At 36.6% G+C, this 24,625-nt stretch overlaps 1 protein-coding gene across 1 annotated transcript in view; it reads left to right on the plus strand.

Annotated features, from left to right (window-relative positions):
• The window catches only part of THSD7A (thrombospondin type 1 domain containing 7A), a gene marked incomplete at its 5' end in the record, with an annotated part of 192,260 nt that extends 168,906 nt beyond the window's left edge, over positions 1 to 23,354 (plus strand). The window contains 13 exons of the mRNA XM_084209618.1: positions 1,434 to 1,567; positions 2,199 to 2,352; positions 3,141 to 3,282; positions 3,747 to 3,862; positions 9,132 to 9,249; positions 9,952 to 10,097; positions 10,651 to 10,825; positions 12,909 to 13,082; positions 14,050 to 14,145; positions 17,139 to 17,221; positions 17,553 to 17,763; positions 21,123 to 21,210; positions 22,886 to 23,354. Of these exons, the coding sequence (XP_084065744.1) occupies positions 1,434 to 1,567; positions 2,199 to 2,352; positions 3,141 to 3,282; positions 3,747 to 3,862; positions 9,132 to 9,249; positions 9,952 to 10,097; positions 10,651 to 10,825; positions 12,909 to 13,082; positions 14,050 to 14,145; positions 17,139 to 17,221; positions 17,553 to 17,763; positions 21,123 to 21,210; positions 22,886 to 22,970 (1,722 nt within the window). The 3' untranslated portion in view covers positions 22,971 to 23,354. The remainder of the gene's footprint in view (positions 1 to 1,433; positions 1,568 to 2,198; positions 2,353 to 3,140; positions 3,283 to 3,746; positions 3,863 to 9,131; positions 9,250 to 9,951; positions 10,098 to 10,650; positions 10,826 to 12,908; positions 13,083 to 14,049; positions 14,146 to 17,138; positions 17,222 to 17,552; positions 17,764 to 21,122; positions 21,211 to 22,885) is intronic.
• Between the last annotated feature and the right edge of the window lie 1,271 nt (positions 23,355 to 24,625).

The following is a 24,625-nucleotide window of genomic DNA, read 5'->3' on the forward strand; positions in this document are numbered from 1 at the left end:
CTGTTGTATTTTGGTGCATCAAACATCAGCAATCTTTTTCTACAGAAGAAGAGTTGCTGAAAAGAAATCAAGAACTTGTTTAAGTCTTGGATTTTTCATCAGTTTTGATTGTGCTGACTTGATACCTAGAATGATATGTCAAATTAGCTGGTATAATTTCAAGGCAATGGGCTTTAAGTAATTTGTGCATAATTAAGATATTCAATGAAGGATGCAGGAACTTCAGAAGGATGAGAATTGACAATTCCATTTATTTGTTTAAATCTATTGCGCTTAATGCTGTCAGAAGAATTTCAAATGATAGAGAAGTCCAGTGTCCTCCAAAAACACTGAGGATTTTCTCTTATCTAAGAGAGACTTGATTCCCTACTGTGTAAAAGTTTGATGATCATTATAGGCAAAAATGGAAAACAGTTCAACTGTCTAAGCAAGAGACTAGGTAATACACAGTTTCTTCCCACCAGTTGTGATTTATAAAATTAATTTTCTTCCAGGGGCAAACTTTTTGCAAATTGCCTTATGATAGCAAAGGAGATCCAAGAGAAAAAAAATAATGCCCTTTTTCTTTGCAGAACTAACAAAATATTGTCTATATTAAAATTGTATATTGTCTATAATAAAATTATGTCTAAATTGATTCTCTTTAAATACATATGCTTCACTCATGCAATTCTAACTTTTTCTCTTTGTTTTTTTTCTTTCTTTTTGGGTTTATGAAAATACTTTCTTCAGGCACAGGTGAGTATAAAATAGAGATTTAAGCTCAACATGTTCTTCTTGCTCAACACGTGCTGTCTGTCCCATTTTTTGTAATGTGTGTTTGAGTCAGGACATGGAACAGTGTAGAAATTGCTATGTGAGATGCCATTTAAAAATTTGCATTCAAATCTAAACATAATACTAATTCTGGTCCACAAATACATTAGAGTGATTTTAAGCATACAAAATGAATAAATAAAGTGAATCAATATATATTGGTATAATTTCTCTTGAGGTCACCTCTCCCCTACAAAACCCCCACTACTAATAACTGGGATAATAATATAATAGTGGGATGGAATCATAGACAAGAGATGTGAAGGAGAGAGCTAAAGTGCTAGCAGAGTTTTAACAGCATTTTTAAAAAAGCTGTACTCATGAGCTAGCCCAGTTACAGACTTTGTTAGTTCTCTTGATGTTTTTGGTGGAAATGGCACAGCATGGGTTTAGTGGCAGAGAAAACCAGAGAATTCAGCATTCAATAGCTTCTGTCTTTTTGTTATTTCAGTAGTTTTCTAGCAAGTATTTAATCTGTGTTATTACTATAGTGTCTAAATCATCAAGTTAATATTTTTTATTCTTTCCAAGAGCATTAATGCTTTTTTCTGTATGGTCACTTTTGCATGTTTATCTCACTTGTGTGCACCAAAACTGACACTGAATGTGGATTCCAGGTGTATGAGGTAGTCCCCTGCCACAGTGACTGCAGCCAGTACATATGGGTAACTGAGCCCTGGAGTGTCTGCAAGGTGACCAATGTGGACTTAAAAGAGAATTGTGGAGAAGGTGTTCAAACAAGGAAAGTCAGGTAAAACAACATTGCTCCTCCTTCACTTTAACGAACCTTCACTTTCAGTTTTGGCTGTATTTTGTTTGATGTAACTCTATGTAGTGCCTAGTGTTGAGTCCAGACCTGGAGTCTTGAGTCCAGACCTGATAGAAATCAGAATAGATTCAGGCAGTGCAATATGGCTCTGTCTACTTGTTGTGGATATAGACCTTGATTCCTAATTTAACCTATTGGTAATTAAAAGGCATCTGTGTAAATTAAGGATTAATACTAAGAATATAAAATTTTTGAAGTTTTAATAGTTCTGGATTTAGAGTTACCAGCTGAAGTATGCACAAAATATGTGTAAACAAAAAGTGATTTGCATTATTCTGGTTTAGAGGTTAGCTAATGTCAAGCAAATCGCCTGCCCCAGGGCTCCCAGGAAATCACTGATAGGGATTGTCTAAATTACGTGCATACCTTTATGTTGCTGTCATCTGTGAAAACAAGGATTGTTTTTGACTCTTCAGCTTTTCTTGGGTATTCATAGATCAATACTTATTTCTTTTATGTGCTGACAGAATGTTAAAATGCCTCAGAACACCGTAGAACACATACCATACGAAATCCATGTCAGGTGAAGTTGATGTGCAGTTCTTTTTTCCAGGTGCATGCTAAACACTGTGGATGGTCCTTCTGACACAGTAGAAGACTATCTGTGTGATCCTGAAGATATGCCACTTGGTGCTAGAAAATGCACCTTGCCATGTCCCGAGGACTGTGTTATGTCCGAATGGGGATCGTGGTCTCAGTGCTCTTTGGTAAGAAGTGTACCAAAGTGCCACAATTATAGTTTTGGGAGGATGCCTTAAAAGTGTATGTATGATGTGTTTTGCAAAGATGCTGAACTGATAACACCTGTAAATATCTCTATATAGTGTCATCTTTAGGGTTGTTTTGTGTTGGCTGCAAATGAAGTGTGACAGTACTTTCCATTAAGCTCAATTCTTCCAGAACACAGACTAAAATGTGCCCAGTGGTCACTCTTCCCAGTGTGGGGTGGCTTCTATGTGGTGGAATAGCTTTGGCAGTGGCTTGTGAGTTTGTCTTTGAGCCTAGCTCTGAGCCTCTGCACAGCAGAACAGTCACTGAACTAAAAATGTCACTATCCTGATGCCAGTGATGAAGTCTGCAGATCAAGACTGAGTATAGAAAAGTAATTTTGGGTCTCCTCTCCCCTTCCTTCCTGACAAGAATTTCAAAAAGAAATGTCAAAAAACCAAAAAAAAAACCCAGACCAAAAAGTGTTTCGGAACCTCTGAGAGGCTTTGGTGCGCTACATTATAACATCTGGAAAGTGAGCATCTCAATATCCTGTTTATGAGTGAAATAGCTCCAAAGTACTAATACTGAAATAAGCATTGGTTAGGAGAAAAGAATGGTGTTACCAAGTTGGGTTAAAGAAAAGGATTTCTCTTACACATTAGCAGGAACCTGTTATTTCACACTTGTGTTTTGTGAAGTGGTTATTTAAAAGGTTGTTGTATTGCTGCATACAGAGGTATCAGGGTGCCAAAATATTTAAGCTGTTTCCAATCTTACTTGCAAGCCATGCAATGGAAGTAGTGTCCGTGAAAGGTCAGCTGAATGCCTTAGACAACCAGATGATGGAAAGCCTTGTCCTGCTGCCACCGAGGCAGAAGCCTGCACTTTGAACAAGAACTGCTACCACTATGACTACAATGTGACAGGTATTTGTGCTGTAGTGACAGCCTGGGACCACATCTTACAGCTCATTTCCATTCACCTCACAGGATGGATTTTTCTGCTTTCCATTCTTACCCAGATGCAGCTGTGGAACTTATACTGAAAGCTGATTCAGGCTGTTTGATCCAGATGAAATATTAAATTGAGGGTTTGCGTGTGAAATGTGCATGCTGTAACTCCAGGAAAAGTTTTTCTCATATAATTTTGTGATTTACTCAAAATCCATGCAGACAAAACCAAACATGCACTTTTCAGGAAGGGACCATGACATTGGCTATTTGTAAAGGTCACTGTTTCCAAAAATGTGTAGCAGCTGGGCTCCGTGAGCCTTTGCATGCGTAAAAGTTGCTTGTGAGGGTTATTTTAGGCCATCAGAATTAAGTGGGAGACTGGATCATTGGGAATTCTATCTGAAAGTCTGCAATGCTAATGAATTCCTCCTTTGCAGACTGGAGCACGTGTCAGCTCAGCGAGAAGGCTGTCTGTGGCAGCGGTATCAAAACGCGGATGCTCGATTGCGTTCGCAGTGATGGCAAATCGGTTGACCTGAAATACTGTGAAGAGGTGAGTGGGTACCTGTGAGAAAGCTCCCTCCTAATTGTGCTAATTAATACCGAGCCAACTGAGCTGTATGGCATCTCCACCAGATGTTTTGCAACACTATTCATGGATTGTTAAGTACCTCTGAAATGAACCAAGCCATCAACTGATTTTTATACTATTTCCTTAGGTTACTTTTAAGTGCCTCTGTGAACATATGCAAATTATTATGTCCTGGAGGAAATTACTTTGAAACAATAATTAATAAAGTAGAATAAAGGTAATAAATCTCAATCAGAATACTAATCATAATTCTAATTTGATACAACTTCTGCATGGAGTCTTGGACACCTGCCAGTATCAATCATTTACTCAATGTGTTGGAAAATATTTCTCACGTGTCATTCTGCAGCTGGGCTGAATGCTAACTTCTTTTATCCAGCTGTGTGATGGAAAAAAAATACCCAGGCTAGCATGAAAAAGTGTTCAGCATGAATGTTATATTAAGTAGGAGTGTATAAGGAGAACTAGCTAGCAGACAGGAGTCCTTAAGTTTTGAAAGAACTGTTTTGCAAAAGTTCAAACAAACTTCTAGTTTGACAGCCCTGGTTTCCTGACATTTTGTGCATTGATCCTAGTGCTTTCAGACGCATGGAGTCTGTAGTATGAAAAAAACCCATGAAAACAGCAGCAGTACTACTTTAAGGGCAATCCTACATGCATTTCTGATGGAAGGTAACTGCACTTGTTTGAACTGCCATTCCCCCACCACCATGACATCAGAAATAACATAACTGGCAGAGAGGGACAAAGGGGGAAAGGCTCCCATAGCAGGTTTTGGCACCAACAGGTTTTCTGCAGGACCCTTCTGGCTACAAGCTGCTCTCAGGATGCGCCCATAGAAAAGAGTCTCATCAGAAGTGGAGGGAGTCAGGAAACTCATCATTTAGTTTGGACTATAATTTTGTAATGGTCTATCTGACTTACTTAAACTTCTCCAATCTTCTTTGACTTCCTGGATTCTTGAATCAATAAGTTCTTATCAAAGGCAGAGAGTTTCAGCTGAGACTTACTTCTGTCCCACGTTCCTCCTTCCCTCACAATTCTTGGGTTTCTAACAAAATTTAATAATTTCACAGAATCATAAAATGGTTAGGGTTGGAAGAGTTCTTAAAGATGGTTACCCTAAAGATCAAAGCTCCTTCTGTGGGCAGGGTCACCTTTCACTCTAGCAGTTTGCTGAAAGTCTCCTCCAACCTGGCCTTGTGAACACTTCCAGGAATGGGACAACCACAAAAATTAGGTCTCAAGAAAAAACTCAGAGTATGACTACCCTAAGTCATACCAACAAGTTGCTGTGAAGTTAATAAGGCAGGGCATTAATGCTTTTTAAAAGTTTTAATGTGTTAGGAAAGAGAAAGAAATGTCTGTTGTTTCTAAGAGGTTGCAATGTTGATTAATTAATACCAAGACATGATGAAAAATATCCGTCCAAATAAATATTTCAATAGAAAGAAATATGATTTATTTGAATTATGGGAAAATATTTTTTTCTACTATAAAACCAAGAAATTACTCCTGTTAAGCAAAGATTTAAAATGACATTTAGAACTGATTACATTTTACACTGAAATCTCATTTTAGAAAACCTCTGGAGTTTTCCTGCATTTAAGAAATGAAATTTTATTATTCAGAAGAATAATGAAGGCAAGAATATAATATCTCAAGAGCTACTTGCTGTAAATGACTGGCCAAGAGACATCACTGCAGTGATGTTCTGGATTTATCAACAGATCACATAGAGATACATCTTGTAGAAAGCTCTGACCACTCCCTAGTCACATAGTTAAGACTCTCTGTTGAATTGTGGATGTGTAAGCAGTGGTCTCCAACGAGGTCAAAGGCTGATCCAATAACTGAGGAGTAAAACCTGTTAACCTGATTAACAGGAAAGCCAAGCTGTTCAGATCTTAACAGACCCTTCACTCTAAAGATGTGAAAGCCAACTCTGTGACCTTGCAGGTCATGAGAGGAAAGTATTAAAGAAATTATCAAAATGTGAAAACATACTATACACTTCTTGCTAATCATCATTCAGGGTGGGGGCTTCTGCTGTGTTTTTGCATTTTAAGTGCAGTGCAGAAATATGAAGTGAAGTTCAAAATAAGGTGCATGTGGTTAGAAAAGTTGATGAATAGGAGAAATATGAAGCAATTTTGTAATGACCTAGCTAATGAATTTTCTCTGGGCTATCATAAAATTTTTTACTAGATGTATGAGTAAAGATTCGCTTAATTTATTTGTAGGTACATTTATTGAATTATGTTTCTTATTATTATATGCAAAGAAGAGAGCTCATAATAGATAAACCTACACTGATCCTTAGGAAATTAAGACTCATTATTGCAGTGAGTTTCTAGATAATATATAGTTCAAGAAAGCAATAAAGCCATATATAAAAGAACTCTTCATGCTGCATTTCTTCTATAACCATCTCCAGGTCTGAGCATCAGCAGAGTTAAATGCTAACATTCCATCTGAGCCCCTGTGTTGTGATTTCCTTATGTGTCCATATGATCTTGTGTTTATTTGAGTTGATCAGCTATAGGTAACCTGATTACTGCCAAGATAAAACAATTTCCAGGGCTTACTTCCAAGTCCTGGTTATGTTAATGTAGTTCTCTTCAAACTCTCAAAGCAGAGTAATACTGTATTACTTGGTTTCTACTTATCACAAGAACTTGACTTTGAATATTTAAAAATCGAATCACCTAAAGCAAGCTGATCCTGTTCATATTCTTTTTTATAGACTTATTTGCATTCATTTACCATTAATTAAAGATGAGAAAAGCCTAGAAACCAGAAGTTGTGTCTGCATTAAAGCAGACTTTGCTGGTTTATTGGTGAGTAGTCTGCTTGTCAGATTACATGATTAACCTCCAGCAGGAGGGTTTAATCTTTGCTGCCAAACATTCCCAGATACTTTTTGTGGATCACAGGATTTAAGGAGCATGCTGGTGTGGCAGCCTGCTGCCCCTGGCAGCAGCCCCTGGCTCTGTGACCAGAAGCACAGAGTGCACAGGGGTAGCTTTGAGTCAGAAACCACAGCTCATCCAGAACAAAAGCTTCAGCGTCAGGGAGCTAATGAACCCTTTTTCAAATATTTTTTAAGCTCCTCAAGTTTAATTGGGATTCATCAGTTCAAGGAAGGAGAGGGACGAGTAGGGAATATGTGAAGTCTATTGAACTGCAACCTGTTGGTTGTTGCCCAGATCTATTTAAGCAGCACTTCAGTATCTAAGGCATGCAAATAGGAGGTCACTGTGGGTAATCTGGCCTTCAGCTTTCTCCTCTTCACTGTTAGTATCTTTCTTGGGCTTTTCCCTCTTGAGCTGCTGAAGTCCAGCTGAGAAGACCAGTCTTGAAAGAGAGCAGTCATGTTTCTATAATTGGCAGGAATCAATTCAGCAGACTTTAAAGCCTTTGCTCAGAAGGTTTGACCCAGATATGGACTTCAAAGAGGGTTCTCTAGCTTCCTAATCATCTAAATTCCAGATTATCCAAAGGTTTCAGGTTGTCTGTGTGTAATAGCTGTATAATCAAGGCTATACTGAACCACCGAGAAAAGCCAAGAACTCATTCTTTGATGTATAAAAGCAAACAGAGGTCTAAACCCTCATCTGTCTCAATAAATGGTACTGCAAATGCAAATTTAAAACTTAGTGAGTCTATCAGGAGGAGATATTTTCAGTTCTTGTGGCAGTTTATTTATGGAGGACATGTTAATGCTGTGCCTAATTATTGCTCTATGCTTGTGTTTAGTAGGAAAGAGTGGGTTTATCTCCTTTTTAAGGTCTTAAATGCTGGTTTTGTATCATTAACTTTTCCAGTCATTAAAAATAATAGATTTTGAAATGTCTAGTTTGCTTTTTTTTTTTTCCATAAACTAGGTGGAGATTTTTTCTAGTTAAAGTTATTCACAACTGCCTAGGATTCTGAAATGCCTCAATGATGATCAAGGTCTGCTGGTGAGGTCCAGTGAAGAGGACAGTCCTTTGTGTAGATCTGTTCTTGTTGGCAGGACTGATTTTCTTTCATACTTTAGATCATATACCCTATAACTGACCTACCCTTTTCACTCAGCTGTGAAGGATGCAGGTGTTATTAGGCTAATATTTTTGCCATCAGTCACATTTCATCTTGCATCATGTATTCTCATATGTGTTAGTGAGAATATCTCTTTCCTTGCATGGATGGGGGAAATCTGGAGCGTGTGAGTTTATAAGAACATAGAAATAGCAGTCCAGGATCAGACCAAAGGAGCATGTAGTTCTTGTGCCATGTCCTGAGCATGATTATAAAACTCTTCCTTCCCCAGAGTGGGGTGTTAGGCTGAATCATACCTGGAGAAAAACAGAGAGCAGAATATATTTTTGGGAAAACTTGAGTCTTTAGATGAATTTCTCTGTCCCCTTCTCTCAGACTTCTCCAGCACCTGGAGCTTTTACTTTATGGATGTTGGAGGAGTCTGGTTTTTTTGCAAAGTTTTTCAGAAAAAAATGCAAATATGTATGTTTTTTGGAAAAATCATTGTCAGTGTCATGTCAATATCTTTGTATGGACAGCATGATGAATAGAATAGAATAGAATAGAATAGAATAGAATAGAATAGAATAGAATAGAATAGAATAGAATAGAATAGAATAGAATAGAATAGAATAGAATAGAATAAGTAAGGAATGAGTAAGAAGTACAGACATACAAGAGTTTCCACCTACTCCTTTCACAGCTTCCACCTGTTTTCAACTCCTGAACTGCATTTGCCTGATGGGTTTTCTGTGTGTTTAAACCTTCATATTTCTCATCCATTAACTTGTTCAATCTCTCTTGAGCTCCTATAAACTTTCAGGATCTGCAACATCTTTTGAATGTCTAGTACATGTTCATCCTCCTCCTTTTGCTAGTTTTGAACTTGGCTTCTAGTATCACTTCAATTCACTTATTAGTAGCTGTTCAATATTTTTGCATTCCTCTTTCAAAATATTTCATAAATGATTTTGACCTTCACCTGTTGTAAAAAGTAATAGTGTAGAGATTAAGCCCTCCATTTATAGGTTCTAGTTTAGAAAATGATTGATGAAAATGGGATTTATGCATGTATATGAAGATCAGTATATGCATTAGGACTGTCTTGAAGTGAGAATTTTAAATGTCTTAGTGACTTTACTTTTTTACCTTGCACTGATGATACAGGCCTGGAGTTTTGTGCTAACCGTTTAACATTTTCTTTCAGCTTGGTTTGGAAAAGACATGGCAAATGAATATGTCGTGCGTGGTGGAATGTCCTGTGAACTGTCAGCTCTCTGACTGGTCTGCTTGGTCTGAGTGCTCTCAAACATGTGGCCTTACAGGTCAGTACATACCTTTGGCATATTTTAAAGACTGAGACTTTTTCTTTCAGTTTATACAAGTATTTGAAACAGAAACTCTATCTCAGTGAAGCTGGGTAGCATATCATGGCTGAAGAGGAGATAATGGTTGGATAAGCCTATTGTATTTTAATTTTCTTTGGGTCTGAGTGAAGAATCCTCCATTTTCTGCAAAATCTGCTTGTAATGTTTCCCACACAGACAGTGACAGAAAATTGCAAGTTCTTGTTTGCTGGGATCAGACAATTATGGAATACATGTTTCTGTGTTAACTGAGGAAAAAACGCAGCATGCTGGCCTCTTCTTGCAGCAAGCTCCAGCTGAGGAGCAGGAGTCTCCACTGAAATGGACAAACATGTTGTCACATTCATAAATAATATTTCTATTCAGGCTTCTGAGCTAGGAAATTGCTGCTTTTGTTTGCTGTTACAGGAGCAATCCTAATCGGGCATCCTCCTGCACTTCTTACACTACAAATAAATGACAGAATATAAAGTGTCTGACTTGAAAATATGAATCCACGTAACAGACAAGAGCCAACAGATCAGCTTTATAATTCAGTTTGTCAAATCTGGAAAAAATGCTTCATTCAAACACAATACTTTTCAGCAAAATAGAACCATCTTGAGGAATAAATCAGTCTAACCACTTTGTTATTAATTACATTGCTGGTTTTTGTTACAGGAAAAATGATCAGAAGAAGGACCATAAATCAGCCATTTCAGGGTGATGGGAGACCTTGTCCTTCTCAGATGGAGCAATTCAAACCCTGTCCAGTAAAACCTTGTTATCGATGGCAATATGGTCAATGGTCTACATGCAAAGTAGAGGTAAAAGCCATATGGGACTCAGAAGTCATGGAAAGTGTGGATTGAGGCATATATGTGATATGCCTGGATACCTCCTTATTTACTCTTTAAACAATTTGCTTCCACCTCTCTTACACAAAAAATAAGTTTGGTTTTTTCCTTAGATTTCATATTTATCAATAGATGCAATACTGTCTTACAGATATTCGGAGTACAAATGTAAACTTTGTTACCTGAGCAGCATCTTTGCTAATTGTAAAAGAATATCAACAGAAATATATTCACATATTGGAAGAGATCTTCACTTGACATACTGCTCTGGTTGCAATTCAAAGGCTGATTAGCTCTGTAATTTAAGTTACCAGTGACCAGAAATTTTGAGTTGGGTTTTTTTTTTTTTTGTTTCAGAAGTAATGAACCATGTCTTCTCCTTTTTGTCTTCTTTTTTCTCCTTATTGGAATAAATAAGTAGTTAAGCAAAAACAATGGGGAATAGAGTGACATGTAACTCAGATCTAGTCTTTTGGCATTTTCCTCTGTTCAGTTTTAATCAATATATGTTCTCCTTCTGTAGGATGCTCAATGTGGAGAGGGAACACGAGTGAGGAACATCTCCTGTGTGGTTTATGATGGATCCATTGAAGATGTTGGCAAAGTAGTAGATGAGGAATTCTGTGGTGAAATAGAGCCTATTATAGATGGTGATAAAAAGATAATACTTGAGGAAACCTGCACTTTCCCTTGTCCAGGTAACAAAGATGTTCAGATAGATGTTGCATTTCAAGATTGCTTGGGTGTCATTATAGCTATTAGGGCCTAGCGTTAGCCACAGACAATTAAATCTTTTTCATCTGCTTTACTGATTGGATTCATCTATCAAATGACCAACAGAGTTACTTTTTAGGAGTGGCTTCATGATAATCAATCAATTAGAAAAATTACTAGATTTTAAATTTATAAAAGACATGATCTCTCTGTCACAGATTGTATCTAAGACGTATATCTTTTTTCACAAAATCCACTGAAATAAAACCTGTATTCAACTCTTTAAGAAAGGGTGTTGGTTTACAGATACATATTGGTGTTAAGTGTGTAGACTGTGTAACAGCTTTATTAATACTTTTACCAGTGGCTAAAAACTTGATGCCTTTTATGGGTGTCTAAGGAAGATAAGCTAAGATCTCTTCTTTTTTTCTTTAGAGGTTTATTTCCAAATGAAACTAAAGTTTTGATCTCTGAGAAAACATGAGTGCCTCTAGTTGTTTAGCTCTCTGGATGTGACATGCTCTATCATTGCCTTTGTGAACTGAATCTAAAGGAGCAGTTTTGAATGATCAGGTCCATAATGCTCATTCTAGAGGATTAAGAGCATGTAAGAGCTGTTTAATTTCTAGTAAAAAAAATCCAGTTCATTCCAAACACTTACTTGTAGAATTTGAAGTATATTGCTGTTGTTTATTAGCCATTAATGATGAATCTTCAGAAGAGGTGATAAACTCCTTCAGTTCTAATGTAGCTGGCATTTCATATCAGTACTCTATTTTCATTCTCTTGAAACTCTCCTCTTTCCCAGAGTTTTTTTCCCAGTTTATTTCAGATCGGACTGAAGGTAAAGTTGTCTCAATAAATAGAAATTAATAAAAAATGGAGAGATTTCCACCACTGCTTTGTACATAGGATTCCAATTGCGTAATTTTCATGTATTTTTACTTCTGAAATGGAAACTAGAAGAATACAGACGCTGTAGTTATGGTTTCATATTAGTGAATTTTATTAAATAAATATAGATGCTTACTGATTGCTTTAAAAATATTCCTGAGCAGGGACCTGTTCTTCAACAATCTCACATTTAGCCAGCAACAAGAACTGCCCTGTGGGGTTGTGCTAATGATACACTCCAGCTAATGTTTCCAAAAATCACTACTTGTTTTCCTATTATGTATACATCAGTTCGTCAATTATTCATTTCTTTGCATGCTTTCCTAAGATTAGCAAATAAAATTCCTTCATTAATCAGGGATCCGGTCAGCACAGTACTGATTATATCTGTCATCAGTATAATGCAAGGTAGCATGAATTTTTAATGGCTTTCTGTCTGAAATAATGAGAACTAAGAGGTTTATTTATGAGTTTGTGCACAGTCTAGTCCCATTTTCAACTGCAGTTTTAACAAAATGGTTTCTTTGTGTTGTGCCTCAGATCTTCCTTAAGTGTTCTGTAGCTGATTGTGCTAATTAGTGTCATTAGTATAATTTTATTTTTCAGTTTTACACTATAGAATTCTACAGGTCTATTAGCCTAACATGAAATAGCAACAACAGATATTTTAATCATGTTCCCATTTCCCTTTCTTGCAAAGGATTTTCCATCAGTTGCTTCTATGTCTATTTAGAGAAAGATAAGCAATAATTAATCTTATTTCTAGACAATATTTTCTAAGATCAAAGATGAATTTTAAAAAAGTAAATTAGCATAAGACATACAATGTGCAATATCTTAAAATGTATAAAAATCTAGACATTGGGTAGAGCATTGCAAAGAGATTCATAATGAGGATGTTCTCATGGGAATGCTGCAAGAAACTAAAACTGCTTTAGAACAAATGGGCCCTTGTATAATCTTTATAATATTTTCTACAACACAGACATTCAGATAGTCTCAAAGTGTTATCTTTTCTACACTGTGAGTCAAGTTTAAAAAGAGCAATGAAAGGAACTAAAAAGAAGGAAAATCAAAAAAAATGTACTTGGGACGTGTTTTTAAAGACATATTCAGTGAAAAAATCTCTTCACATACAATGTTCATTCTTCCTATAAAACTGCTCTTTGACAGGGGACTGTTACTTGAGAGAGTGGTCAGAATGGAGCCTTTGCCAGCTAACCTGTTTTAATGGTGAGGATCTTGGGTTTGGAGGAGTACAAGTCCGATCTAGAGCAGTGATCATTCAGGACTTAGAGAATCAACATCTTTGTCCAGAACAGGCTTTGGAAACAAGACCATGCAATGGTAAGCACCAAAAAATACTCAAGGCTGGTTCCTGTAAGAAAAAAATACAGAACAACCATAATATTGTTTTCTTTCTGTTCATGGTATCAATTTTAGGCAAATGCAAATTTGATAAACTGAAATGCACTTAAATTGTTGTTTTCCATAGATCAACCATAAAGAGAAAAACTTTCAAGTGGTAACTATCATATGCTACCCCTCTAAAATGATTCTTTTTTAATAATGACATTTCTTTTTATATGGGACAAAGAGTCCCATATAAAGAAAAGAAAAAAAAGAAATCTCTGAGTGATTCATAACCAGATTTAGGTTTCTTTCTACCCGTTGAATTGTTAATTGCATGACAATATCATTAAAATTTCTCAGCCATGCTTACTACTGCTAGTAAACAAATGTCTAAGAAAAGTAGTTTCTTGTACCAACTTGGTCATTCAGAGGCCAGATCAGACAAAAAGTAATTTTGTATTTATGATAGAGGGCTAAGGTGCAGAAGGACTCCATGATCCATCCCAGACCATATGAGACGTGCACAGAAGAGCTGAAACATGAAGACAGATGCTGCCCTGGCCACTCCACCAAGCACTGGAGCACTGGCTGAAGCTCAGTGTTACCAGGAAAGGAACCTGACCCCTAAATGAGTTTTGCACAACAGATGGGCCACAACCATTATGAGCTTATTGGAAACATATCTTGTACCCATTTACTGCATTAGGCTTGCTCATAATCCTAGTTAGTGTCTCAGACACATCTGGTCTATTCTCCATGTGTCCAGTAAGTGCAGGAGAGCTCCATGTGTGTGGTTCAGTGCTGGATGAAGGAGAAAGGGGCTTACTTAACTGCACAAGCCATTGATCATAATGAGTGTGGCCACAAAATGAGTATGGTCAGCTGATGAGCATGGCAGCTGCCTGTGGTAGCCTCAAACCTTGTCATTAAATGTGTTGAAATGTGAATATTCTCTGTGCAGATGGGCAGTGCTATGAGTACAAGTGGATGGCTAGCCCGTGGAAGGGATCTTCTCGGACTGTGTGGTGCCAAAGGTCAGATGGTTTAAACGTCACAGGTAACTACTCGTTTTATATACACCAAAACAAAAAAGCCTGGAAAACAGGTGGATAATGTGTTTTCCCAACAAACTGAAAAAAAAAAACCAAAACATACCTTCCTGGGGTATGAATCAAAATCATGTCTTTGCAACAGATGTTGTCTCTTTTCTAGAATCATGCAGCATGTAATGCTTATAGTAAATATAAATATTATCTTCTGTAGGACCTGAAATGTTTTACATTGTATATGTTTGTGTTTTTTTTTTTTTACCATAGACATCTTTACACTTCTAAATGTAGGGTTTCAAATTTCAGCCTTACAACTAATAAAATTTGTATGTATTACAGGTCACTTCAGTGCCTATACAAAGGCAGAGAAAGTTGCACAGCTTGATATCATCTATGTATGATATATCTCCTTAAAGCTGCAAAATATAAAATTTTAATAAATGTGCTAATATGAGTTTATTTCTTTACTTCAGTGCCATAAATCTGTATAAGGATATATAAGGGACTGCTCTGGGATGTTGTGACTTTTTGTGCAAGCCAAAGCACAAAAAAAAATGAATTAGGAATGACTGAGATCTCAGAAGAAAACCTTCATATTAATCTATTTATATGGATATATATGGGCAGTAGGGATTCATTTAAGCTAAGCTTTATGCATTTATTTAAATAATTTTTATGTCAGACCAAGGGATAGTAAAAGAATCCCAGAGACTGTAAACATATCTTCAATGCCAGCTGCTGTCAGGTCAGTCACAGCAGAGGGGCTGTTATTTATTGCCACCACAATACTTATTCATGGTGCAGTCCACCACTACTGTCTGTTGTAACAGTAGAAAAAAAAATTGTGTTATTTTTACAAGGTGTTCAAATAATAGCTCAAAGTCTCTTGCAAATCTTACCTGGTGATGTAGGACTATTAAAACACATCTTGTTCACAAGAATTGCAGCAGGGCATTTTTCATGCACCTTGATTCCTTCCTGCTTAGCTAAGATGTTCCTTTGGTAAGTATAACTATAAGAGAGAATTCTTATTGAGACAAATATAGGATATTTGCTATGAAAAGTCCTATAGGATTTGAAGTAAATAGCATCCTGAAGATTATGGCTCTGAGATGTTAAAATCAGAATATATTCATAAATCACAGTCAGTCACATGAAAATAATAATTTATTCCGATGTGACTGAATACAGCCTTGTGATAAATTCTAGGAAAGACAAAAGTATGTCTCTGTATTATTGGCAGATTTTTCATAATGGGGCCTCCAAGGCAGACAGACCTCAGACCTATATTTCATCACTTTGTTTTCAAAGTTTGTTTATATGTGGCTTTAAGCTGTGATAACTTTCTGATTTGAAAGGAAGACTAACATAATATTCCAGAACATGCAATCACTGGGCTTCATGCAACACAAAACTATATTTTTCATATGTTTCTGTTAAATGCAAAACTATTGTTTTCATGGATTTTATGATAGTTTCCAAACACGGCGCTTAAATATTCTATTGTAGTAGTATATAATGTAGAGGGAACTTCTCTACATTAAATATACAGTAGTGAACCAGATTTTAATTTGCATTTGTACATTTTCTGAAAGTGTTTTGTATAAACTACAGTATTTATGAGCTCATTGATGTGATGGATGCACATACATGATTGATTTAAATTGAGATCGCCTATTTTGATTCAGAAGCAACCCCTGTTTTCGATTACTGTGTCTTGTCAACCTTATTCTTGTGCATTTGGATTCAACATAGTGTATTTTAATTCAGACATTATTAAATAACTATTGTGAGTTCTGTTGGTATTTTAAGGCCTTTTTCTATTTACTCACTTTCATAATATCATTGTGCTGAACAGTTCTTTTTTACTTGAAGGTGTTATTTCCCATGGGCGATGAGGCAACACTTTCCTTCTGCTTCCTTGGATGACTGATATTTTATTACCTAGATTCCCAGAGGCATGTGATTTGTATGCTAGGATGTATGATTTTCTTTTCTGGGGGTGGGGAAAACTTATGGCAACCAGCAGGGTTTTCTTTGTTCTTCACCAGCCATCCCGTTAACACTTGGATCTGCGTAACCACAACTAACCGCATCTGCTATGGTTGTCACCAACCTCAGCTATCAGGATTTCATCATCACATCACACCAGTATAAAAATGGTATTAGTTTGGGAGATGCGTGATAAGTTTTCCTGTAGCAGTATAAATTTTAAACAATGTGATTCATATCCCTCTTCTAATAAGCTAAAAGGAAACACAGGTAAATTCAAACCGATTCTAAATGTATTTTTAACTCCTTCTGGCTGAAGTGCTAGTGAAATCCTGATTGTGTGTACTGGTCTATAACAATAACTGCACTATATATAAAGCTGTAGAAATGAAAACTAGGTCTGTATAAAAAGGAAAAGGACTGAAACCCACAATATCATCAGTATTGTAATATTCAGTACATGCTTTACTGATAAATCTGCTTTTCTTCATAAAGTCTCAGACTAACATGAAGCCTTGATTGATAAAGGCATGTGTAAAAGTGAGCCAGTAGCAGCAGAAAACAGGTATCCTTTCATAAACAGGATGAGCAACTTGTTTTCAGTTCAACAGAAAAAGATATAAGTAAAAAAGATGGTTTTATTTCTATTGTGGCCACAGTTTCCATATGATAGTCATAAGGAGGTCCCTAGAGAATCAAATCTGTTCCACTGAGTACAACAAAGCATTTAAATTGGTTTTTTGGGCAATCCACCAAAGGAAAAAAGTAGAAAACAAAAGGCTCCATTGCCAAATATTAGTTTTCTAAAATGCGCATGGAATTAAATACATTTGCTGTATCCTTACTCTACATATAAGAAAACACTTGATTCCAATTATGCTTCACCCTGGAATAAAAGGACTCTCAAATTCAAATTAGCAACAAGATTGTCATCCATGATATACTGCAGCAAGTAATTTCATCAGTGGTGAGGTATTACCATGTGAAAATATGATTTTCTGTCCTACAGGGGGCTGTTTAGTGATGCGCCAACCAGATGCTGACAGGTCATGTAACCCACCGTGCAGCCAACCCCACGCTTACTGCAGTGAGGTATGTGCTACTGCATTGGAGCATAGAACACCCCCATGAGGCCTTCCCACACATCTCTTGATTACAAAGATCGTGCCAACAAAAAGTATTTTCAGTGATTTTACAAGTCACAAATTTGTAAAAAGCCCACCTCGCACAATTTTCTACCTTTCAATTAAATGTTAAATAGTTGATATGGTATGAACTTGCATAAAAATATGAAAAGAGGTACTCTCCTGGCTAGCACTCATCAAAACAGTCTTCTCTTCCAGTCATCCATGTTGCTATGCTTTACAGCTCACAGAAAACCTTGTCTTTCTGCTGCATGTTGTAAAACACTTGTTCCCTGCAGACCAGGACATGCAGTTGTGAAGACGGATACACTGAAGTGATGTCCTCCGATGGCACACTCGAGCAGTGCACTCTCATCCCGGTGGTGGTGATCCCCACCATGGAGGACAAAAAGGGAGATGTGAAAACCAGTCGAGCTGTGAACCCTACCCAGCCTTCCAGTAACCAGACAGGACGAGGAAGGACCTGGTTTCTGCAGCCTTTTGGGCCAGGTGAAGTCATGCAATGAGCAGTTCTTAGTGCTAAGTACTGCTGCAGGTCTGGCATTTATATTTTTGTATAAGAAGACCACAAAACTCCTTGAGTGTTCCTTTAAAAAGGCAGGCGTGTACTCTCACTGAAAACAAAGGAAGAGACATAAATAAGCACCTAGCCCTCTCACTACTCCATCAGTATATTTAGTGAAATTGCAGATTTCCTTTAGGCATTCCACCTGTTAGAATTCACAGAAGCTATTTGAAATGTGACTGTGGAAGGGAGTTTGTTGTGGAAGGTGCAAGCCAGTACACTAAATTAGGGTATCTTAACCAATAATTCTGGCAGAGGAATGAAAGGATAGCACAGAAGACTGCAAATAGTAAAGGCTTCTTAAAATTTGCAGACATAGCACAAATTGCAGGAAAATAATTGGTACAGGTATGCAAATGCTTTTCTGGCATATCCATATTTATACTAATTCATGTTAGTCAAATGCTAACCATATTACTGATATTTAACACAGGCCTGCTCTAAGTCTCTATGAGCAATATTTGCTTTTATAATGGACCATGTTCTTTAGAGCTGAGCAAAAACTTATATGCAAGAGTGATGTAAAATATAAGTTATTTAATAAAAAATACTTCATAAAGTCCATCATGTAATCAGATGTCATTAATTTTTATTACTATTAAATATTTGGATTAAAAAATTAATTAATAAAATATTTTCACATAAGAGATATGTTGCTTGTCCAAACTATTATTAATATGGAAGAGGGAAATTAGGTTATCATCTTAAGTGTCTCTTAAGCCACATTGGGCTAAATATACTAATATACTTGTGTATTAGTGTGGTCATTTATTTCTAAAATGGTTTTTTTTATGTTTTAAATTGCAGAATTGAAAGTAATATCTTTACATGCATAATCCATAAGGTATTTCCAGCTGAGATTTAAAAAAATATTTCTAATATGCAGATTAAATAATGTTTGGGTTAGAAATTGGAAATACTTATATTAGATCCCATTAGTCCTACTAGTATTTACTATTATTTGTGCTTTGATATTATGTTTGATACCTGCAATAAAATGATCTTTACTCCAAGTACTTTAATCAAAAATAAAAAATAGAAAATCAAACTTTTCTGGTCCTCTTTTAAGAAACAGCACCTTACCAAATATGTTATCATTTACTCATTTTGGCTAACCCCTCCTGAAAATGCCAGAGGGTGTGTTGTAGCATGCAGAGTGATGGCAATAAGCAAATATCAGACGGTCACCTTCAACAGTTTTGGAATATGGACACTCATGTGAGTTCAGGGAGGGTTTTGGAGCAAGGCACATTTGAGAAACTTCATGAAAACTCACCAATTTTATGAATTTGAGTTGGGCAGGAGACAGCTCAGTTCAGATAATCTTAAACATACTCAATAGAACTAATACTTTATGCAGTGAAGTTATGAGCAAATGTGAGAGAAAGTGAACATTTTCCAATTCTGATGAGATTTAGGCTTGATTGTTTTATTTCAGGATTGGATATCTATTGGAAAGGTTTGGGTTTACTCTGGCATGATTATTTTTTTCCTCACAGTTTCTAATTCTAGATCTAAACCAGATCTTTCATTTTCTTCCACAAATTACATTGCAGTTCCAGAAAATAAGGTATTAAAACTGTCCTCTTCATTGTCTGGGCTGAGGTATTGCCACAAAAAGATGAATCTGAGATGCCAATTCCCTTTCATACTTAGAAATAATCTGTCCAGAGAGAATTCAGAGAGCCTGAGTCAGCGGTCAGTAGCTGCATAGTGGGAATGACCTCATTAACAGAGTTCCTTGCTTTGACAAAAACAAATAAATCTGTATACAAGACATTGCCAGCCTTTTTTTCAAGGAGATGTTCCTATTTTAGAAGAAGCCAACCTGAAAAAAACCTAAGCCTCTTACATTTACCAATGTAAATAAGCCGAGAAGAGAGGAAATGAACCTATTTAGCAGTACTAAAGTCTGAATTCTTCTCATTGATATTATTGTATCATAGGATTTGTCAGGTCAAATCTACTGTTCCATTAATCTTTAATGGAGCAGTTATTTCAGTCATGTCAGTTATTATCAGTTATAATGTTTCATTAGATTGATTAAGGAAATGAAGGGAAATTGTTCTGAAATTGGTTAGTCTTGAACAACTTGTCCACAAGACAGCAAGACCTTGCATTGCTGCAGACCAGAAGGCCTGAGCTTCACTGCATAGCAATGGAGAGCACTACTGTGCAAGCAGTCTTAGTCTGACTTCTGTTGATGTTATTGTGGAAATAAAAGCTGCATTGATGGTGTCTCTTGGTTCTGCAGCACAAAAACAAGAAGCACAAAGTGTTTGGTCAGAAAAATTTTAGCTGTATTTCCTTACATTGAAAATACACACAACTTCATGAAATAAAACTTGTCCCACTTGAATATGAAATAACTGTTTTATAATGGTGATTTTTTTTTTATTGTCAAGGAGGTGCAACAAGGCTAGCTAATCCCCTGGAAAACAATGTTTGTAAAAAGACACTTAGAAATTTGAAAAATGAATTGGATAAAACTAGTGAGTCAAAAAGAACGCACTCCTTTAGTTTTGATACGATCATTTGGGGGCAGAGGAAAACCCCACAGACAAAGCCACATCATTTTCCTCATAGACATGGGTGCAAGAAGGAGAGTGGTATGTATGCCCAAACCTGCAGGGTCATCATGTCTAAAATACAAACTGCACAGGCTGCACACAAACACAGTCCTTATCAACAGACAGTTGTTTTATTTAGGAGCATGGGCTGTCTTTTTTTGTATATTTTTTATTTTGTGAGGAGAAGTTATTTATAACAACAAAACTTGCATTTAGTAAAGAAAGACATTTTAAAATTTTACTACTTTATGCAGTAGTAAAAGTTATGTGCAGCTAAGGGATGGATGACATACAGCATGCTAAGGGCATTTAAAAACATACAAGTAAGTAGGAACAAGAATTAAAATAACAGGCAGAGTGCTTTACCAGAGCTAGAATAAAATGTGATGCTAAATGAGTCCCAGGCTGATGCACTGCCCTGTGATCACACTGAGGGAATGCTAGCTACCAGAGGGCTCCAAAGCTGAATTTCTGGGTCTCTCACCTGCTGCCTCTGCCCCAGATCTCAGCTCCATTTGAACTGTCCTGACCAACTGGAAAGCAGAGCACAGAGAAGTCATTGCTCAGTTATTTAACAATATTTACTCTGATTAAACTGTAATTTTTAGTCAAGACATTTATTTTGGATTATTAAAGTATTTCTATGCTATATCAGAACTAATAATTCAACTAGACTAACTCAAACACTACTGACTAACATTCATTCCTTTTAGATGGGAGGCTGAAGACCTGGGTTTATGGTGTAGCTGCTGGTGCATTTGTTTTACTCATCTTTATTGTTTCTATGATCTATCTAGCCTGGTGAGTTCTCTAATTATTTATAAGAAAACAGTCCCCTCACAGACTGTAATGAAAATGTTTACATCTGCTGCTGTAGAAACTGCAGACACTTCTGTGAACTGCAGTGTTTAGTTTGCCTTGTCCTTTTGTCCAGACTCAAGTTAGCAGATTCTGGTTTTACTCCAGATGATGGATCACCACATGCTCTTCTGAGGGTATAAGAACTTACAAATATGGGGTAGCTTAGTGTACAGCTAATTTTTTCCTCAGTTTATCTTGGTTGTTATATACAATGTCCAGAATAACTTTATTGTGTCTGTATCAAAAAATGCTGAGAGAAATAACAAGAAGGACATTGAGTAACCAGACAAATCATATTTTATATCTGACAAGATATAGAGATACAGAACCAGAAAAAATCTGAAAACTTTCTCATCTTTTTAATACATGAAAGAATTCTTTTTTTGAACAAGTCACCTTTGAGAATGTGCTCCCTGAAGTTTTCTAGGTCCTGTTTGGAATTTCTGATCCAGATGACAGTACAGGTGAAAGGTGAGGGAAATGTGGTCATATACATCAGGCTCTTGGCTGTACTGCATTATAGGTGTTTGGGGGCTTCTGGGCATGTTTGCCATTCAGTAAACTTTGCCCAAAACCTCACTTCTGTTAGGTAATATAAATTTTTTTTTTTTATTTTTTTTTTATTCACTGTTTGCTTTTTATGGGTTTGTTTGGTTGGTTTTTTGTTTGTTTTGGTTTTGATGTTGTGCTTTTTTGTTTGTTTTTTTTGTTTGGGTTTTCTTTGGGGTCTTTCTGTTTTGGTTAGTTGGTTGGTTTTTTTGGGGGTTGGGGCTTGAGGAAAAGGAAATCCATTAGTATTGAACAACACTGCAGATTATTTGGACTGGAACTGTGGCTACTTCAAGTCATTGTAACAAAAAGTTTCATATTAAAGATTCCGATTTGAGCAGCCTAAGTGACAGCTGAAATAAGATTTTGGACAAGACTGAGAATGCACAGGCCTGATTTAAAGAAATGCTTACATTACGCTCTAAAAGAAGATTAGCTCTAGAGCATGGATAAACATTCATTTTCCTTTGGCCTGGTAATTTTTTAAAACTTTATCAAATGGATTGGAAATACCGCTGGATTAAAACCTAATTCAAGGCTAGACAAGGAATATCATGTCAAAGAACCATACCTCTGCTATTAATGACTGCTTTGATTATAGCCTCTAGAGTCAATTGTAGGCATTCCAGCAAGTATAATGAGATAAAACCAATCAAAAGATGGATCTTTCCTGTGGAAACCCTTGATGTGTCAAGAGCAGTTTAATATTTGAGTCACGTAATTTGAAAGAACCTGATTGCAGTTTTGAAACATGACCAAATATCACATGGCAGGCTCTGAATTCTTCTGAAAAATGGGTGAGATTGCAAGAGTACCTGCCAAGGATTTCATCAAGTCACATCAGCATCATAACAGCTTGCTTCTGAACAACTGAGTTTTGAATTAGCTATTGGTTTGGGATGATAAAGGAATAATTAGTGATCCCAGCAAAGGTTTTAGGCTTATAGCTTTTATAAACAAACAATTGAATGCATTATCATCGTGCTCATCTTTCATTTAAGACTGAAATACATTTTTGTATGTTATTAGTTGCTTGTTCAATTTACAAATTATCTTATTGTTTCAGCAAAAAGCCAAAGAAGCCCCAGAGAAGGCAAAACAACCGACTGAAACCTTTAACCTTGGCTTATGATGGAGACGCAGACATGTAAACTACGACTTCTCATGGTGACAAATGGAGTCTAAACTATAGGAATGAAATCAGAAGGTGTCCAAAGCCACAGGGATTTTCTATGGAGTGGATTAAGTGTTTTAAATTTTTCTTTTATGTAACTGCACCATAGATAAAGAAGGATGGATTTCATAATGCCTACTGATATTCAAGGTATTATTGCTTTATTTTAGACCATCAGCACCGAGAAATCAGGCAGAATCACATTAATAGACACTGCAGTTGGAGATTTGTGGTGTTTCCTCAGTCTTAGAACTGAACACCACTTCTGCCTCCAGAATACTGTATCTGACATAGTATTAACACTTGGAAGCCCCTGCATCATTAACCAAGTATATTCAGTACGCATGAGGAGTTTGTACCAAGCTGTCTATGACTCTTTATATTCAAACATAACATATATACTCGGTTGAACCATATGTATCATTCTATCAGATTATATATGTGATGAAGAGCATTTTAGTGCTTAGTACAATATTAACTTTTAACTGGGATTAACCCACTGAGCAAGTTCAACAGTTTGCCAGTTGATGATAACTTGTGTTAACCTGCATTTCAGAGGGCAATGACTCACTTGCAAAATTCTGTCCTGTTACCATTCCAAATTATAAAGGCCTCATGTGTACATCCAGAGAGGAGGCATTCTCAGATTCACTATTTTCTAGTGGTTGGTGTCTGGAAAAAATACCTGCTGTAAATGTTACAATACGTTTCTACTTTCTCTGACTCAAACTGTTGCCTGCATCTTTTTTGCTACATGTAAGGCAAATTTTTGCACTATATTAGTGCAGCATGATATGCACTTAACTAGTATTGCCATAGAAACTGCCTCTTTTCAGAAAGGATAACGATGTATCTTGTGCAAGGAGTGTCAAGTAGACAGGTCTTGAATCCTGAAGAGAGTAGTGTTCAGTCTGGACTGCGACGGGATGGAATCAGCTACGACGTTCGCCGTACACACACCGTTCCTCATCACAGCAGCCACTTGTACTCTACACCATGGCAGTAATACAAGTGTCTAGTTTCTTGCCCCATCTACCTATACTGGTATAGATTGTCCTGCTGGTTTCTAATTGTACTTTGAAGGCTGTTTATGACTAGATTTTTTATATTTGTTAACTTTGTTAGAAAAAAAAAAGAAAAGAAAAAGTGGTTGACCTGTAATCCTGAGTGACATACTTCTTGTCTAAAAAGGTGTTCTGATTGTTTAACTAAAATAAAATGGTTTAACTTTTCTTTCCTTCTGTTAATGAGAGCTCTTTCACTGTTACTGGCAGTGCAATACTCGGAGATGTTTTGTCTTTTCTAATTAGCATAATTCAATAGACTCTTTTAATTATTCAGTTAAACTCCTGAGTGTACTGGCAAGTAAACAATAAGATAATCTTAATAAGATAAGTTCTGCCATTTTAATGCTCATGACTTTTTTAAAAACTCTGGCAGTGTGAAAACTCGCTGTTAACCTCTTCCATGCTTATGGCTTTTCAGTGTTAGGCTTCCAACACGAAGCTCATTGACTTGCCACTCACGTGGCAGGGCTGTGACGGATGTGCTCCATGACCTGAGAAGGGTTATTCTCCTCAAATGGCTTCTGTGTGCAGCCGGAACCTACAAGTGACTGTACCACTACTAAGC

This window comes from Fringilla coelebs (genome assembly GCF_963513975.1).
Source record: "Fringilla coelebs genome assembly, chromosome: 1".
In the NCBI taxonomy this organism is placed as follows: Eukaryota; Metazoa; Chordata; class Aves; order Passeriformes; family Fringillidae; genus Fringilla; species Fringilla coelebs.